The 15,076-nt window shown below is 50.2% G+C and overlaps 1 protein-coding gene across 1 annotated transcript in view; it reads left to right on the plus strand.

Moving 5' to 3' along the window:
* The first annotated feature begins 625 nt into the window (after positions 1 to 625).
* Positions 626 to 15,076, plus strand: part of LOC144138833 (SH3 domain-binding protein 1-like) — a 118,750-nt gene continuing 104,299 nt past the window's right edge. Inside the window, exon 1 of the mRNA XM_077671321.1 lies at positions 626 to 1,171. Coding sequence (XP_077527447.1) covers positions 1,119 to 1,171 — 53 coding nt within the window. The 5' untranslated portion in view covers positions 626 to 1,118. The remainder of the gene's footprint in view (positions 1,172 to 15,076) is intronic.

The following is a 15,076-nucleotide window of genomic DNA, read 5'->3' on the forward strand; positions in this document are numbered from 1 at the left end:
TTTTGCGCGTGGTACCGTAACCTGCGAGAATATGAGAACTGTTGCTACGTCCTTAAAAATCCCCCATTATGCGCTAATGATCTGCTCAATCTCGGCCGTAATCACAAGATGCCTGTTGCGCAGTATGAGGTCCCGCTTGCGGTTGATTTTTTATAAAGCATATTTCATGAAAGAGAAGAAAGCTACATAGCACCAGGCAAGCTGGCCAACGTAATGTGTAATTTTGTCACGCAAATACTAAAGTTTTGCGGAGGCAGGCTGTGCAAAAAAAAAAAAGAAATTGGCAAGAGCAGAACACATCCGCTGTTGCGCACAGATTTCTTGCCGATTCTCGGCTGTAAAACGAACCACTGAATTTGCAAATGTGCGCGACACTAGCCATCGCTCCTTCGCATCAAATACGCGCCAGAGAAATACACTTCTTTTAAATGTTACTCTTGCGAACAGTATCACCCCGCCATCGTGCACTCGCTGGCGGACAACCGAAAGCATCGAGGCCTTACATTGCATGGATTTGTGGCGCCACCCTGCGGATGCGACATAAACTGCGTCAGGCGGCCAGGCCCAGTAAGCCCACTACCCTCTTCTAGTTCACTTTACCCAGACGCAAGCACTCCCGCCTCTCCAAAGTTCCCAACAAAGGGCCGTCGATTGGCTACATGTTCTTACATCGGCCAATCGCGGCTGCGTTTACGGCGAGAGCGACGTCGCTGCTTTCTCCAGGCGCCAGCGGCGAGCAGCAACGGAGCAAGCCAGTTCAGCGACTGTTTGTTTGTCCGTGCGAAGTGCCGTCAATCCGTGGTGCGATCTCGCTGACATGAATAGTTGCGCGTGTTGTGGTCGGTCCCGCTTCGCGCCGGCTCCTGCCGCGACTTCGGTGTTGTCCGCCGTGTCGCTACGCCGTCGCCCGTCGTGATTCCGACTGCACAGCGGCAGTGGTGTTGGTGGCAAGTTCTCGTCATGTGGTGAACACACAGCACTACGACGACGAGGCGTGTTTGTGTTCCCCCCCTCCTCCAGTTTATTTTGAGTTTTGTTTTCGCTACTAGTATCGTTTGTTTACTAGTTAAACCCCGCCCCGTGTGCTTGGTTTACCAGCGACTACAGCCTTCGTCACCATGAAGAAGCAAATTCTACGAGTGAAGCAGCTCGCGGATCAAACCCTCCTCGGGTGAGTCCGTCATTCTTGCCTTGGCAGCGTTAACCCGAGCCTTGCCTTGCTTTTTGTGGCGGCAATGCGTCTCCGGGAGGCGGCGGCGGCATCCCGTCCGTATCTGCTGATGCCTGGCGTTTTTTCTCATCCTTTCCTTTTGTTTATGGTTTCCGTTCGCGGCGTTCCGCTCGTCCGACGGACGGGCGTGCGATCAGGTAGCGGAACTGAGCGCCTCGTGATTCATCGCCACGAATGTTGACCGGAGCTGAAATTGGAGACGACGTCGTCGCCGCCGATTGCGCACTTTTTGTTGTGCTTCGTTTCTCCTTCTGCGGTCGCCTGAAGTGTCTGGTCTTGCACGAGGGGCGAGCCGATAGCATGACGCGGTTTGGCTGGGGGAATTGCTTGCTGTGCACTGGCGGTGCGGTAAAAACAAGTCCGGGTTGCGCCTCTGAGGGGACGTGGTTAGTTACCGCGTGGTGTGCGGACCTAACCACTCTTTTACGCATGTTCGGAAAATTGCGTCCGTTCCGCGAAAGTTGGTCCGACGGAAAGTTTAGGCGTTGGCTTTCCAGGATCGAGAACGGTGAGGTGAAACTCGACGAAGGGGTTCTACGCTTTTCACTTTTCTTGAAACTGAAAATATCTGCTTTTCACGGCTGACGAATCAGATTCCGTTGATTCGGCGGACTGAAATGTGTCGCAAATTATCGCTGATAAACGTCTAATCACGTCATTACTGTTGCACATTCTCGCGCTACGACTACAGCTGCTTTCCTCCCCCGCCCATTGCGTAAGTGAGCTTGTGTTATCGCGTTCGCTAGGTCCGCTTTGCGCGCTCGGGGAGAGACTGATAAGGCAATTACGATTGTGTTATCGCGGCCATCACGCGACCGCCCGTGCCACTTATAGCGCCTGTTTGCTGGAGTGCGATCAGTGCGACAATCTCTGTGGGCTCTGTGATAACGCATTGATGGGTGGTTCGTATGCTGATTCGGCTTTTTGTTGCGTACGCAATCAGGCTTTGAAACGGCGTGCGGCTGAAACAGAACACTTGACTCATTGCAGGGGTCGAAAGCCAAACTCGCCGAAAACGCTGAACTGACGGGTCACCGCAGTTCATCGACGTCGCTTCGTGATGATGAATCGTTTGTTCCTGCTTTGGCAGTTACGTGGTTTCGTGTTGCTTCGCGCTGAACGAGGGAAGCGAACCCGCTACCTTCGGTCGGCGGTTGAAAACTTGGCCAGGTTGGGCGGCGAAGGTGAATCATGTCTGACCTTTAGGGCTGCGAACTTGTTACAACTCTCGCTTGAATTTAAAGGAGGTACCTAAGAGCTTGTAGGCTTAAATTGTCTGTGCGCCGGTGTAGTTGATGTAGTGGTCCACACAAGTTGCGTCAAAAATGGTTCGTTAAAATATTTCGCGATTTGCGCTGGTTTGGACAACTGCTTTCGGATAGCGGCTTTGCTAGCTGTAGTCTTGTGTTTCATTTATAGGCTTTGTTTAGTAGTTGAATTGGGTAGAAAGTTTATTATGGGGTACCTGTGAATTGCAATACCTTAAAAGGGTGCTAGCTTGTTGGCTAAGGGTAGATTGATTGGATGGTATTGAGTCACGAGTGAAATGTTTCCCTGCATTGACAAGCATTGGAGCTAAAAAGGAAAAAAAAAAACACATGAAAGCTACTAAATTTGTTGCATACGTAAATGGCGGATCTTCTACCGTCAATTGCGTTCTCTTTGTTTGGCGTGGTAAGAACAGTTGTGAGTTATTTATTACCCATTGTTCTGTGTATCAGGTGTCGTACCGAAGCGATGTTAAAAGCTTATTTAATTGTTCTCCCAGTTTGAGCATCCATCTGGTCCTTGCCCAAAAATTTCGCTTCACTACAGAGACCGTATGTTAAGAAAATGGCAGAAAGTAATAGTCACAGCTACCGCATTTTGAACACAAGTTGAAATGATGTTTTTTTAAGATGTGCGTTTCGAGAGTTCGCCCCGAAATGCACGGTGCTCTCCCTCCCCACCACGAATGAGTTTTTCAAAGGTGTTGTGTACTTTTCCTCAAATACAGTTAAAACCCGATCTAACGAAGTCACCGGGAACCGCGAGTAATTTTGTTAAATCGGAAACTTTGTAAAATCGGGACTATGTCCAGAGGGAGCTCGACGCATCCCGGCAAATTCCATGCACATCGTCGTTGCGGCAGCCGCGGCGCTCCCCTGAGTCCTGCCCATAATTTGGCAATACGCTGTAAGTCCACGGTGAAAATAGTAACAATAAAACACTAGATAAATAGAAAAGCACAGACTCTGCCCGCGAATCGTGAAAAGCAGAAACAGACCAACCAGCCACGCGAACTCGCAGGTTCAAAATGACCGATTGAGAACCGGGACTGCTGAGTTTCTCGTAGAGCTCTGCAAAAACGAAACTAGATGCTTCGTTTTTTTTTCTTTTTGTCCTGGCGCAACAATCTTCGTGTTGATCTCACGAAGGAAATCCGAAATAGTTCGTTAAAGTGGGAATTACTCAGAATCCATTTCGTTAATTCAAGTTCGTAAAAGCATTGAGCCGTATAGGCACTTTGCGGGGGAATCCGAATTTGTTCGTTTGATAGGGAAATTCGTAAGATCGGGTGAGGTGGAGTTTTGAATGTATTATCTACTGTCTATCTACCCGCAAATTGTAAATACCGTAACACGGTGAGAAGCGCACTCAGGGAACGCCGTCGTATCTGTGCAAATGGCTTGCAGCAGAGCGACCAATTTTTTGTTCTCCAACGACGTTGCCCAGAAATGCGAGTTGCGTATAGTTGGCCGCTAACAACCGTGTGCAGTTAAAATACCGCACGCATCGTCAGAGGCGGGCCGCCTAACGCAATTCCGTCTCGATTGCAGGTTGCGAGCTGATTAATGTTCGCTCGATGCTGGTATTGTCCTCACAAACACTTCGCGCGGCGGTCGAAGAAAGCCAAGGCCGCGTTTGTTTTTTTCTCGACGAGCAATATTGCGGCTCGCGCTGCTATCTCGCCCTTCGATCTCAATGCCCCTAGGGAATTTCTTTCCTATGCCAAGAGAAGGCCGTATCGAACCTGCGGAAAGCGTGCATACGCCGCGCTGCGCAGATGCGAATCGTACACTCGTGGCCGGTAGCGCTGCGGACGCAAAATATATTCAATTTGTCGTCAAGTTGCACTACATAATGGCGTGGTGCTGAATATGCTAATGTTGGCGAGAACCTTTTGGTCGAAAATGTGCGCTTTGGCATTTTATTCCCAGGAATAGAAAGGACTGCGCGTGCGCGCTGTCGGGATATCTTGATCATATGCAAGCGCGCGCGCTCACGCACACACGCGCGCGCGCAGTCGGTAGCATCTCGCAGTTAGTTTTCGCTTCGTTAAGAGCGAATAGTTATCAAACGAGAGTGAAGCACAAGTTCAGATTTCGAACTTTCTCGGCAAATAAAGCTAAAAAGAAAATTAAGCGGAAGGCTCTCGTGTGGTCTTTGGGGTCACGCTTAATGCGGAATCCGTATTTGTTCTCCCGTGTGCAGGGCACTTGTCCGGTTCACTGACGCGTTAGATATTTTGTTGGGTCATTGCAAATGCTGAAAGCACGCTTACTGGCCGTTCAGCAGCGGAATCGGAACAACGCTTAATCCGTTTTGGTGCGGTTCTTCTTTCCTTTCCCTTTTTTTTTTTTTCTATTTCCCCAAAGAACTTCGTCGTTAGCGGGCGAGGCGCTGGACGCTGACTGTTCGCTTCCGTGACCCAGATGTTATTTCGTCGCCGATTTTTCGCCGCACAAAAGCAAAAAGCACGAAACCCGAGGCGCATTCGTCGCCTTGGCGGAAAACGAGGAGGCTGCGTCGTTATTTTCACTTTCGTCGCTTCGTATTTACTTCGTTTCCTGGGCCTTTTTTTCTCTTCTTGCGGGCGGAGTTTTCCTGAAAACGTAAACGCGCCGTCTGCGCCGTTTCCGAAGCAGACGACCGGGTGGCCAACGAAATCTCGCGCTTTCTCGTTCCGTTCCGCTCCTGTACCGAATGACGCCATTGTCGAAGATCGTGACTGCTCTGGCGCTCCGCGGCGCCTGCACAATCACCGCCGCCTAACTTGGCTCCGTTTTTGCTGCTCTTTTGGCGCTCCAGGGGACGAAATGGCTGTGGAAACGCGCCAGCCGTTTTGTGTCGACTGTTTTTGTTTGTTTTACCGTTTTGGCGGGTGCGAACGGAAGCAACGATTTTGTAACCTAGGGGATCGTCAATGGTTTGTTGACACTTGCTGTTAAGACAGTTTTAAAGACGCTTATGTTTCTTGGGCTACCTAAACGCAAAAAAAAAAAGTCTATCTGGCTGGTTTTTTGTTTTGCGTAAGAATACACGTTAAATGGTTTTTTTACGGTTGCAAATGAGAAAACTACAGTTAAAAACAGCGTCAAAGAAAAGCGGGATGAAACAAACTCGAAACAAAGTGTCATCTCGTACCAAGCAGAACAAAAAACTGCAGTTAAAAGGAAGAGACGCACGCTTTCCCAATAGGTGGCGCGCGAGCAGCTCGAACGCCCCGTCATCACCCCGATACAAAGGGGAAACCAATAGAAATCATCATCATCATCGCGGGAAAATTGAATTGAACAAAACTCGATTGCATTGCGGAGGGGAGAGAGAGGGCCCTCAGAAAAGCGTGTTATGTGGCAGGGACGACATTTACAGCAGAGCAAAGCAAAACACGCCTGACGAAGGCTTAGCCCGTCGCTACGGCAAATTGTGCTTTTTGGCATTTGCTCGAATAAAGTCCACCTTTGCCCCTGGAAACTGCAACAAGGCCCGGAGGGAAGTGACGTTCGCTTGCGTCGTCGTAGCGGTGTCTGCTGCCGCTGTACGCCGAAATAAAACGACGCGAGTGGCCTTTTGTATCTTGCCTGCGGTGTCGAATAATCAGCGCCGGTGTCGGTCTTCCGAAAAGGTGTCAGTCGTGTGACGGATGGCGCGCGGTCGCCTCTCTCGTTAATGGGCATGAGCCCCGTGTACATGGACGCGACGGAGGCGGGGTGAGTTGAGTGGCGGGTTCAGCTTACCTCGACGCGTCCGAGTTTATATGAACCCCGTCCAAAGAATCGAGGTGAGGGGAGCGGCGGGGTTCCCGGAAAAGGGGCTACCGTATTTTCACGATTCTAACCCGCACCCTCTCTTGCTAAAAGGTAGCTTCATATTTGTGTGCGCGTTACAATCGGGCTCAAAACCGAAATAGGCTTTAAAGCCCATGCGCAACGGACACTAAGTATCCGAAAAATCCAACTCAATCCAATAAAAACAATCCGTCAACACCGCGTGAGTGAATTTCGGCGCACTGATACCTCAATGGCATGCCGCATACCCTGGTCAGCTGTTGCACATTTTTTTGTGCTTCTGCTTAGCCCTTAACGCTTAGAATTATGAAGATCAAGGCACTTGAAATCGCAGGCAGCTTCAGTGTTCCCCGCTATAACTTTATTTCCAGCTGCAGCTGGATAAGCAACCTTGTGAAGCACAATTCATTATTGACTTCCAGAGCTGCATACGCCAAATAAAATCTCCCTCTTCCAGGTACGTGGTGTCATGTCTTTTCCATCTGCGCAGTACCGTCAGTGTCACATTTTTTTTTTCTAATTTTCCTGCGCGAAGTTACCCACGCGTTACGATTGGGGGTGCGTTAGAACCGCGCAGATACGGTATTCTGCTCCCCGCGGCCCGCCGACTCAGCCCGACGAGAGAGCTAACCCACCCCCTGCCTCCGAGTTGACTGGACTCGCCGCGACGGCTCTCTGACCCACCCCGTCCGGTTATACATGGGGGGTCGAGTCCAAAAAACCTGTTTATTTCGACTCAACGCGCCCTCGTCGGGTCAATGTAAACGGGGCTATGGAGGAAAGAAAAGTTTAGGAGGGAGCGTCACGTGACAATCGTGAAGCCTAGTCATAAAAAATAAAAAGGAAAGACTGATGGGAGGTGTTCTATTCACGTGACAGGCAAGCGGTAGTTCTTTGCGCCTCATGTGGCCCTTCGCCGACGCTGCGTGCGTGCGTGCGTCTATACGTTTGGTTGTCGGGCCGTCCGCGTATTCGAGTTTCGGCGACGAGCCGTTGCGCGCAGTTCTGCCTGCAACCCGAAACGCGCAGCGGCCTGATCGCGCGGGCAAAGTGGTCGGACGGGAGAGGCAGAAAACATCTTTGTTTACTGAGCTTTCGGACCCGTCGAAGTTCACGCCGCAGTCGGAGAGTTTTGTGCCGCCGCCGCCGCGTGCAGAAGTGGAAATGATCTTTTCACTTGCCGCTCAGGCAAAGTTGAAAAGATCAACCATTTCAACCGTTTCTTTAACCATTTATTGGCAAGGCGCAGTCAGTCCACAATTCAGCAAGGTCTCTCCCAGGCGTAATCTAGCATTCGTTTTTTTTTTTTTTGTTTTTTTTTTCATATACGTATCGCATCGATCGAGCGGTCCTCAACGGAGAAACAGCCGAAGTACTGCTTGCTGCGCGAGGTGGTCACACCCAACATAAGGGTACTGAACCCTTTGTTTTCCAGTGCACTGAAGTAGATAAAAACGTACCATCACGCCGGAGCGCCGGAAAGGCGAACGTATGCAAAAAGCGCGCGCGAAACCAAAGCTAGTCTCACCACCTCCCCGCCAACACGACACTCGTTACGCGCGATAACTCAGCAGAATGCCAAACGCAATCGTCACAGCACACCTGGCAAACACCGCGCAGCTGTAGGCCGCTCCATGCTTGTGAATGTTTACGGCGGCGCGTTCGAGCGATCCAACGTCAGAAGTGAAATTCGGCTTGCAGCTCGTGAGGGTGCTTTGTAAGAAGGCGATCGAAGTTTCGCCTTGCTTTGAACAGCGACAGCGGCAGTACTTCCACGATACGAAGCTTGGAGCGCAACGCTGGTGAACAATCTTGTACGGCGCCTTCGGCGACAGCGCTCGCCTCCATCTCCACCGGCAGCCAGCCGGAGCCACTAAATGCTACCGCGGGCCTGAGAGTAGTGCTTTTTCCATAATGCATTGCGCGGGAGGAGCCCGAGGAGAGGAGAATGCGGCGTCAGAGGAGGTTGGCTTGCCAAAGCTGTGCCGCCTGACGTCATGCTCCCTCCTAACATTTTCTTCCTCCATGTTAATGGGTCATCGCAGCGGGGCAGTTACGTTTGTTACTCTTGTAGTTGTGATTTCTTTGTCCGTTTTTCTTCATTCGTACCCCGCTTCTTTCTTTTTTTTTTTTTTTCGACTCGTACGGATTTGGAGGCTGAACGCCGACGCGACTGGATGCGTCTTGTTGCGCCGCTCGCCACCCGTACGTCATTACATTTCAGAGCGTATTTTGTAACATTACAGCACTCGTGTGGTGTTTTGCTTCTAATCATTCCATTTATTGTTTATTTGCTCCTATTTAGTTATGTTTAGAGCCAGCTGCCTGCGTGACTCGCGGGGTTGATCCGTTGCCTATTGTAAAAAAAAAAGCCATCCAACCGGCGTAAAACGACAGAAATTACGTTTTGTAAAAATGAGCGTATCTTGAAACTTGTATACCACTATTTGCCGGAAGAACGAGTTCCTAATTGTGCCGAGTATAGTTTGGAGTAGTGAAAGTGTTCGAAAGTTGTCATTCGCTCCTCGGGACTGCGTAACTCGCGTTCGAGTGCAGGTATCTTAAATGAGGTCATACTGCGTTTGAGCACTTGAAGGAGCCATGAAGACAAAATACAAGTTGGGTTTATTACAAAGACTGCTTAGTCCCGATAACGATACCAATATCATCGCAATCTTCGAACAAATAACGGAGATATTAAAGAAAATGTGTGAAGCAGTGGCGACCCCCTAGCCAATTTCCCGCAAATTTTCTATGACGTCACGGAACCTTGTTTGTGCGATTGGCGGCCGCCTAACTGATCTGTCGTGACGACACATGACTGGACGTCTGTAATGGGGCCTCTAGTTCCATTTGACCGCATCACTTGAAGTTAAAGCACTGAAAATTATGTTTTATTGTTGGCCTGTATGACGTCATTCTTGCTCATAACACGTCACTGTGGCGCAAAATTTGAAAGTGTTTAAATAATTCTTGCTTTTTTTTTTCGTTAAAAAACATCTTTTGTGGCTGTAATAGAGCTGAGTGAAATACTGAATCCTAGTTCTTTCAAATTACACGAAGTTGTATTTTCTCTTCATGGCTCCTTTAATTAAATACGCGGTCATGCGTACAGATTTGGTTGCTTTATCGCTTCGGTAGGCGTGAGTCGCGCCTGAAAATCATATGCCTTATACATGCTTCTGCAGCCGTTCCTTGAAGGCGGCTGTTGTGTGAATTTCGTGACGCAAATTGATTGTTGCAACTTCTATACATCGCAATGAAGGTATTTGTCCCGTGTGATATAAGAAAAAAAAAAAAAACTAACCCTATTCAGTTCCAACGCGCAAATGAGCTCGTATACGCGCTTTGAGTCATCGTTTAATGCAATTTTATTTGTCTTCTACTGGTCAATTAGGCAGTGTAGCTTGGTAGATTCATAGCTGAAAGTGTGCTTTTTTTTCGTGGCGTTTTAATACGCATGAGGGTTCGATCTGATAAACGTGATGAGATTTGCAAACTGAATACACCGTTTGACGAATTCTCGACTTATTTAAGAATAAAGAGAAGAAATATTGGAACAAGATCTGGCCGTTTTAGTGTAAATCGTTCCACTTTTACAGCAAATGATAGGGACTGTGGGCGTGGCAGGGAATTTTCGCAGTCTGTTGTCGTGGCTAATTATGACCTATAGCTCACTGCGCAATACGTGAAAACATAAACGTTATGCAATACTATCAAGTTTGTCACGTTTTGGCTCTGGTGGCTGCTTTCGTCGGCCATTTTGAGCATGCGCAGTCTACATCAGCGCCGACGAGTTCGCCCGAACCAACCTTTTATAAGCGCGGGCATTGCCCAGGCGAGATCGTTTGCATGCCCTGGTATAACAGCTTCGCCTGAATGTCGCTCATTGGCAGTCCATACCAGGCCCGTTTCGTTGCGTGTACGATACGTCGTACGAATAGGATTTGCTCTCGTATAGTCGCAGTGGCGTCATTTTACTACTGACTTATGCATGAGGTCGTGCGCCGTACGGCAGACGAGTCGAAGCGATCGTCTTCCTGTATAGATGTTAGTAGACGACGGCTGTCATCGCCCCTAAAATGACTGTTTGGTTTTTTCACGCACGTGTGGTTACATGCATGCAGTCTTTGCTATCTGTTTCCTTTTTTCTTTCTTTCTTTCATTCTTTTCTTTTTTTCAGTCTAGCGTGTTTGCCCCTCTCAGGCGCCGTCAACACTTGATCAGGCTTTGCATGGACACCCATTCTCCCTTTATTTTTGTTTTGGTGACAGTTACAGGGTCCTTTTCGGCCCAAACTTTCTTCCTGTAAAATACACGCGCTGTCTGGAGTATACCGTCCGACGACGTTAGAACACTTAGGACTATAGGCTAGCACCGCCTGAGGCGTCTGTAGTTGAGGTTTCCGTCATAGATTCTTGGTGCCAAGGACGGTGTTTCGGGTCTGGCTGTTGCCTCTATTGTCATTTCCTTCACCTTTAAACTACATTGTAATTTTATGGTTTAGGTTAGTTCTTAGTGTTTTAATTTAAAGAATTGTTTTGTGTTGGTTAGGTCATGTTATCTATGTTATGTTAGTTTAGATTGGGTTGCCTACCTTACTTTACGTTAGGCAGAGCGATGTAGTGCCAGACGCGGTAATCCTCAATTAAGCAGAGAAGCCACCACTCTTCGGCGATTGCAGACGAATTCTTATCCCCACAGCACCCTCCTCCATTCAATCTACCCGACTCAGTATCCCTCCCTTTGCAATTTCTGTCCAACGCCGGGCACCCTGTACCACCAGATATGGGAGTGCCAAAAAACTCCACACCTACCCCCAATACCCTTCCCAACTGTTGAGCAGTGGATGGCTCGTCTGGTCGATCCGGACCTTGGACACCAGCAAGAACTGGTCAAGAGGGCCTGGACGGCAAGTCGCAGCCTGGGTATCCCGGAAAAAGGATGCCCTCCACCGGGCGAGTGCCCTGCCATCAGCACTTATGCTCAATAAATGTTTATTCTCTCCCCATTCCTTTCCCCATCGTGACCAGTGGTCATCCTTTTCTATTAAAGGTTCTCTCTCTCTCTCTCTCTCTCTCTCTTGCAAAACACCGGTGGACGTCGATATAGTGGAGTGCTTATAATACCGTCGGACGACACTCTAACACGGTCTAAAATAAAATACCCGTGATCGGTTCGGCTGTTTCGTCAGCTGCTTTAACGTACCTGGCGCGAAAGCAGCGCGGGTATTTGAGTTTCTTCGTTGGTATACGTGACTTAACTGCCGCCTACTTCATCGACGAATGCTCCCGCCACGCATTTCCTCCGCCATGGTGTGCGTCTCATAATAGCCGTGCGAGCGAGCTCCAGTTGCCCCGACTTGTTTGCCGCTACGCGCCTTGACCGCAGCTGTGTGGGTGCAGCGCGTTGAGGTTTTCATCGGCCTCTCGCGTTCACTATTCCTGAGCGTCAGCGACGAATATCGGCGCAGCTTGAGCCCGGCTTTCGGCGGGCTCGCGTTGTTATCCTTTCCGGAAGGCAGGCCGCAGCTGTTGAGCGCGGGCTCTTATTGTGCAGCAGCAGACGTTATTCTAGCGGCGTTCCCCAACGTCTACACCGCACATCTCCGACCACCCTAGACTGTACACACTGTAACTCCCCGTTAACAACACTGCGTTTTGGTATGGAATAGCGTCACAAAATAAGCTACGCTTAAGAGTACCGCCGCTTCGTGCACCCGGAAGCGTCTGGGGGCCATTTTGCTTCTGGCTTGCAGTGTTGCCATCTCTCCCAACCAAACCGCCGTCGATTGTGACTGGCAGAGCGTGACCGGCCGCTGTAGCGTCCGCGCAGCAGAGAGAGAGAGAGGGGGGGTGCCCAGAAACAAAATGGCTGCGCCCATATGTAAACGAATATCACGTGGTGCCGACCGACCAATGAAAATCCCGGCGCCACATAACAATGACAGAAAAGAGTGCCGGTACTCTAAAAGCTTGTATTTAATGACGGTAGTATGGCAGTGCCCAACTCACCTCACCCCCTACCCATACTGCCTGCGAGTAGGGGGGGGGGGGGGAGGAAGAGGAATAAACTTTATTGCAGTATGCAATTCAGGTGCGGGTGGTGACCAGCACGTTCCACCACAAAACGGCAGCACGTTCCATCGGGGATTTTGGGACCGCGGGGTCGGAGCTGCCCAACGCCGCCTCCCATTGATCAACAGAAGGGATTAGGGATTTAGAGGGCACGCCCACATGGTGTGGCAGATGGTGTCGACATCTCCGCAGGGGGAAGCGTAGGGGTGATGGGTGCTGATCAGGGTATATGCGATGAGGGTGCGTGCGACTCGGAAGGGTATTAGTTTGAAAGGGCCGTCACAGTTGTTCTTCCGTTGTAGAAATTCAGGAGTGGGCTGGGGGGCATTTCTGTCGGGGGAGGCGGTAGTGCGCGGTGGTAGCCGCGTATGAATAAGGTTAAACAGCGCTCCGTGGTTAGTGGTAACAGACGGGCCTGCTCAGACAGTAAGATCTCCAGCTGCGGTGTGGGCAGGTGTCCTCCACGGGCGTTTTGGGGGGATTGCGCGGAAGAATTTTGAGCGCCTTGGCTGATATGTGCCCTCGGGCAAAGTTCTGTACAGTATAGCAGATTTTGAGAATCGGACAGGATGACTTTTGGGGTAGGGCTCTGACAAAGGGCTAGCGCTATTTCCGCCTCTTCCGCCTCAGTAGGTAAGTGGGTGCGGATGGGGAGAGATGTGTGTGTGGGTGCGGATGGGGGGGGGGGGGGGGGGGGAGAGTTAGGACTGTTGATGACCGCCAAGGCATAGGCTGTGCGGTTTCGGTAGCTATAGCAGCATCCACTTAGTAGGTTGTCCATTTGATGGGAAGTTTTTCTGAAGGGGGGGGGGGGGGGGCAATGCGTCGGAGAAGGCCATTGGTTTGAGTGATTTGGGCGTTCATTTGAGTGAGGTATTGGGAGTTCTCGCGATTTTGTTGTGCTGAGAGCCCTTGTACTTTTATATGGGGCACCGTAGGAATTTCGCCCTGACCTAGAGTTATAGTGATGGTATAGGGGGGAGTGTTAGCTGCGCAGCGACCACATCAAGGACCAGGCTGTATTGGTCTAACGGGCCAGGTCAGCTGCCGTGGCACTAGACTGGACTGGACTGGAAAGGGCTTTATTGAAACACGTCCTGCAGTAGGCAGGAGCCGGGTTAGGGCTCCGCCTCGACGTGGCCTGGCGTCGCACCTTCTTCTGCGACCCTACTCTTCACAAGCCCGTTTTACGGAGGAGGAGGAGGGGGAGGAGTGAAACTTTATTTTTGTTAAGAAGAAAAGAGAGTTAGGAGCCCGTGCCTTTCGAGCGCGGCAAAGACCTTCGTGGCACGTGGCCTAGCGGAATAAGATGGCCGCCCTTGCCCCTTTTCTAATCCTCACCCTCCCCTAGTTTTCAGAAATAAATGTTTGCTCTCTCTCTCTCTCTCTCTCTCAGCGCTGGTTCCGAAGTCTGTGCCCCATAAAGTTTCGTGCTAATGTACACTAGGGGGAAATCTGGCGCCACCGTCTAGGCGAGCCGCGCTTCAGCGAGCGTGCCATCGTGAACCGCGCAGACACGTTCCACTTGTCCGTGGCATGTCTCGCCAACAGCTTAAAAGTTGCTCGTGGCTCTTGAACGTGTTGCATTTATCGCCTGCGGCTGCGGAAAAAAAAATATTTTGTGAAATCTTATTTAGAGTTGTTCTGCTGGTAGGAAAGTGGAGGTCCAAAAGATTTTTCATGTATTTTAAAAGCTTCATGGGAGACGAAAAGGAAAGTCCTTTTTTCATCAAAACACTCTGACGGGCCAGTTGGTCTGACATGATGGGCAATTTTATTTTCATCAGGTCTGTTGTTGATGCTGGCTTTAGGAGCTAAAGGAAGCCATGATTCTAGCCAAGCCAAGTAGGCGAGGAACCTCGCTAGCTACTGGTATGGCTACGCCCACGGCGGCGCGCGATTGCAGCGACAAACTGTATATATACGCGCTGCCCGCCTCGTTAGGCCTATCGGTGCAGGACGCGTGTCGCCACTCGCCGTTCCGTGACACGAGCCTGACAACACGCGGGGTCCTGCATGCCGTTTGGTTATTCAGCACTTGCGAGTCCCCCGCTGTTCTTGCTGCCTCGTCGCTCGCGTCGGCTGCTGCGCTGCGACCGGGACTTCCGGCTTTCCGCCGCCGACTGTCTGCGCCCCGATACTCCTCGTCTTGCTTCGTTTCCCGCTGCCAGCAGTTGCGTCTTCTTGGGACGTCGAACAACATCGCGATACGTGCCCGCTTCGTTCGTTTGAACTTGCAGTTCTCTCCCCGAACGAAAGTAACGGCAAGCGAGGATATCCCTTTTGGTATGACAAAAGGGTGGTACGAGCTTTAAACACACCTGAGATACACAATCCGTTGATTGAATGTCAAAAGACAAGGCAAGTGGAGTGTCTGTAGAGGCGCCAGAAAGTTGCCCGTAATTAGTGTTATGCACTTTCGTTACGTTTATGGACAACTTGAACCTCTCGGTTCCGGAGTTGGTTAATGGTTCAAGAGTAGCTTCTGTATGAACAAGTAAATGTATTTATGTCATTTTTTAATAAACCTTCAATTTAACAAAAATGGTTGCAGCTTAGCTCAGCTAACGTTGGATGTGTAAAGCGAAAGCTTGGCTTAGTGTGGTTGAGTCTTGGTTTCGTTTGGTTAATCTTTGATGTAGCTGTGTTGCCGACCACGGCTCAAAGCCGTTCGGTCCCGTGCAACGCTCACACGATGAGGCTCGTCCTCGCTTTGA

Source organism: Haemaphysalis longicornis, unplaced genomic scaffold (assembly GCF_048455015.1).
Source record: "Haemaphysalis longicornis isolate Haplotype H1 unplaced genomic scaffold, Haemaphysalis longicornis Haplotype H1 scaffold_5, whole genome shotgun sequence".
In the NCBI taxonomy this organism is placed as follows: domain Eukaryota; kingdom Metazoa; phylum Arthropoda; class Arachnida; order Ixodida; family Ixodidae; genus Haemaphysalis; species Haemaphysalis longicornis.